Source organism: Anguilla rostrata, chromosome 6 (assembly GCF_018555375.3).
Source record: "Anguilla rostrata isolate EN2019 chromosome 6, ASM1855537v3, whole genome shotgun sequence".
In the NCBI taxonomy this organism is placed as follows: domain Eukaryota; kingdom Metazoa; phylum Chordata; class Actinopteri; order Anguilliformes; family Anguillidae; genus Anguilla; species Anguilla rostrata.
In genome coordinates, this window is record NC_057938.1 from 18,021,906 (window position 1) to 18,025,607 (window position 3,702).

General features: G+C 40.4%; 1 protein-coding gene across 1 annotated transcript; it reads right to left on the minus strand.

Moving 5' to 3' along the window:
* Positions 1-214: 214 nt before the first annotated feature.
* On the minus strand, positions 215-3,249 carry cldn11a (claudin 11a). The gene is made up of 3 exons (XM_064338778.1): positions 2,787-3,249; positions 2,061-2,225; positions 215-1,264 (listed from the first exon to the last, which is right to left on the minus strand). The coding sequence occupies exons 1-3, from the start codon at positions 3,010-3,012 to the stop codon at positions 1,008-1,010; spliced, it is 648 nt and encodes a 215-aa protein (XP_064194848.1). The 5' UTR covers positions 3,013-3,249; the 3' UTR covers positions 215-1,007.
* Positions 3,250-3,702: the final 453 nt, after the last annotated feature.

Consider the following 3,702-nt stretch of genomic DNA (forward strand, 5'->3'; position numbering starts at 1 on the left):
CCTCTTTGGTATGCGGTGTTAGCATCGCCACAGAGTTACTGTAGGCCCACGGCCTTACAGGGGTCAGCTATCATCTTTAACACATTTTGAAATGACAGGGATTGCTTGTTCTGTTTTGGTGTGACTTCCTTTTGTGATGACCCCTTACAGGGAATAATTTACATTACAGCAACTGCCACATTCACTGTAAAGAACTGCCACATAAACCAGCCAATTCAGCAAAAAAACAAACACTTTTATTCTTTTTTTAAGAAGACAAATATAACAGATACAATTATTGCAATAAATAACCAAGACACAAAATTCTGTGTTTTTTTTCCCCAAATGCAAATGTTAGAAATGATTTTAACATTTAATATTAGGAATATCTTTGGAAGTCAATTCTGTTCTGTGGTCACTTGTGTAACTTTAAAAGCACTTTAACATCAATGTTTCTGAGAAACACTTTTTGAGTTTATGTTGATTGTACCTAAAGATGAGGAATCATTCAGCAGAAAAGCCAGTTACAGTATTTCATTTTCAGGCACATTTTGCACACAGAATCATATAATATCATATGTAAATGATTTCGAAATTTGCTAACAAATACAGACTACTGAAATTGTTAAAACATTAAACATTCATGACAAAAATATTCAGTATTTAAAATAGAAAAAAGCAATGTATTATTTAACAAAAAAAAAGTTTTTAAAAGTATTTTGTACTTTGAAGCAAATTTCTCAGTCCTTTGTTTTAACATAGAGAGTTGGCGGCACGGCCGATGAGTTGCGTAACATCTGGACGACGCTGCACCAGGTCCTGCTGTTGGCTGATACCAATCCAGTTGAACTTCAAGGGGCAGACGGTTATTTCTACTGCACAGGAAATATTAGTACAAAAACAATCCCTGCTGCCGCCGAGCAGCCTCTGGTAACCGAATGTGTGGGGGAGAGGTGGGCGGAGGAAGAGAGGAGAGGCGGGGCATTATCCTTTTTGAGTGACGGCCCCGCGCGCTGCGTTCGTCCCTCTCACACATGCGCGCTCTTCGCATGGTTGGCGGAGGAGGGGGGCACGGGGTTAGTGGCGCCCTGCTTGGAGTAGTAGAAGCGGTCCTCCGCGTACTGGGAGGGGGTGTCGGAGGAGCAGCAGCTGATCATGGACCCCCCCAGGAGGCAGAAGACCGATCCAATCCAGCCCGCGTACAGGGAGAAGCCGAAGGACATGAGGCCCTGCTCGTGGTGGGCTCCGATCGGGAACCATACGGTAGACACGATCCCGCACGCCGCTGGGGAGAGATGCGCAAGAGAGACATCGTCGTCAAAACAAAGCACCAATCCAGGGATTCGCATCTGCTTGCCTTCAATATCTATTCATAAAGCTGGGTGATTGCACAAGTGCTCTGGGTTCAGTGCTGTCGTAAAAATCACAGTTGTAATGTCCCAAATTCAGTTAAATCCCATGTATCTGTTTCCCCCTCCCATATATAGATAAGGACTTAATAAAACTGTCTGCAGAGGCTAATGATGCTCGCACCAAGTGTCCTGCGTAGCAAAAATAACTAAAAATCTACAAACGTACTCTATTTTTGACTCACAATTGCGCATGTTATGTATCTGAGTGATGGTAGCTATCCAAACAAGGATATATGAAAAAATGAAAATATATGGCAGACTAGTTCAATACTCTTTTGGTCCTGATTTTGATGGGGACCTCGGGGTAGTGATGGAGCTGGGCTCTGGCAGTTGGAACGTTGTCCCTCCTGCTTTAGATTTATTCGCTAATCACAAGTGATGTTGCTTATTTTTGTTTCTAATATTTCGCATATTTTAGTGGTTTATTCGATTATTTTTTTAATTAAACACGCAGCTGAACATCATTTTTTAAAAAAAAGCTTTGTTCAAACAAAGATTATTGACTTCGCACCTCTAACTAGAGAAGAACTGTTAAATTGTAATTCCAAACGTCATTGTTCAAATCCATTTGATCGGCTACACCATCTGTTACGATGTAAGTGCTAATTTCATTACAAGATTCGTTCTGGAGTGGTCTATCCTGTAATTGAGAATGTTTGGTTCACTTACCTATCACCAGAATCAGGATTCCTCCCAGAACTGACCGCTTGCTCTTAGCGCTCTCGGGTTCGTTTCCCAGATTGATGCAGGGCATGGACACGAGTACGAGAGCTACTGCAGGTAGTCCGAGAATCGAAGCAGTGATCATCAGCGCACGCGACGTCTGGATGTAAGCTGGCAGCAGAAGTGGGGGAAAATAATTTTTTAAAGTCCACATTGAACATGGAAAACGTTTAATCTGTAAATACAACAAGTCTACGAAGAAAACGGAAAACGTTTCATCTGTAAATACAACAGATTAAAATTTGAAACAAACGGCGCTTAAAACACCTGTCGCGTGAAGTCCATACGCTAAAAATATTTTATTTTAATGTTTACGTATTCATAACAATATTAATTCACATCAGCGTGTGGTCTATATAAATATATTTAAATAGCGTTCTTTCAGTTATTCCACCGAATATTTATATTTCTTGTATTACTGCAGTTCCATGAATGGCGACAATTCATGAGCATGTTCATTTAAAATTATGTTTTTCTCTGGACACTACTTTGAATACCTCTGCCAACAAGTAGCTACATTTTTAAAAGTACATACGTTTTTATTACAATAGTTATATGTTTTGTTACATATGTTATAGATCTTTTGAATTAGGCCTTCTTAAAATAATTATATATTCCCCAACCGCAGGATCGAGGATAAGTTGAAGTTGAAAGTCCGGTGCCAATAATTACCAGGTAAGTCGAGAATCTGAGTCAGTGATATGCAGTGATACAGAGCTGTTGAAATAACGCATTCCGCCCATAAGCCTTTGGCTCCCAGTTCGTCCATCTTCTTGCAAGTGTTCATGCCATACTTGCAGGTGACGACCCAGTCATTGGTGGCTGTAGCAATAATTATTCCAATCCAGCCAATACAACTGACCAAGAAACCGCTGAACTGCAAGCAAGTATTTGCCATGGCACAGACAGGAAAAAGTTTTCCGGCGATACGCAGAGATGGGGTAAAGTTTGGGGAAAAGTTGTCAGAATAAAAAGCCAATAAAAGAACAGACTGAAGCCCGCAGATATTATTTGAACAATGTCCAACAAAAGGAAATCCAAGGAGCAATCGTATAGTGGCTCTTTACTGTGCGTTGTAGTTCTATTCCATTAGCGGTAAAGATGTCATTCCAAAAAGTCAGCATTACAGCATAATAATGGATTTTATAGCCAATTGTAAGTCCAGAAAAAGCCCCAGAAAACTTCCAGCCAATGAGGTGGCTAGGAGTGAAAACTAACGGTCCTCGGTCCCTCTCTTTTTTTTTCTCGCTCAAACCCTTTTCTATTGTCTTAGCATTATTTTACTACGCGCATGTTATATATTAGACAGGGTTTATATTTACTAATTTCTACAATTGTATGACCAGCATAAACGTCTTCATAAAGTTTTTCATGCTCTTTTCACTTGTTCCGGCCAGGAAATTGAAGGAAGATTCATGTTACATGATACCTGTACTTTCAGATTGTTTGATTCCAACCTTGTTTGAGAGCGTTTCCATTTCCAAATAGTTACTGCCACCTAGCGGCACTCTCGTTTTTATGCACAGCAGGGGAGGACAATTCCACTCCTGGACAGCTAGGTGTGTATGTGTATGTTTTCAACTAATGA

Excerpts from the sequence above, each read along its gene's own strand:
- cldn11a (XM_064338778.1), bottom strand. The coding sequence starts at position 3,012 with ATGGCAAATACTTGCTTGCAGTTCAGCGGTTTCTTGGTCAGTTGTATT. Across the intron at positions 2,226-2,786 it reads TCAGATTCTCGACTTACCTG|CTTACATCCAGACGTCGCGT; the intron begins GTAATTATTGGC and ends TTCTGCTGCCAG. Across the intron at positions 1,265-2,060 it reads AATCCTGATTCTGGTGATAG|CGGCGTGCGGGATCGTGTCT; the intron begins GTAAGTGAACCA and ends ATCTCTCCCCAG.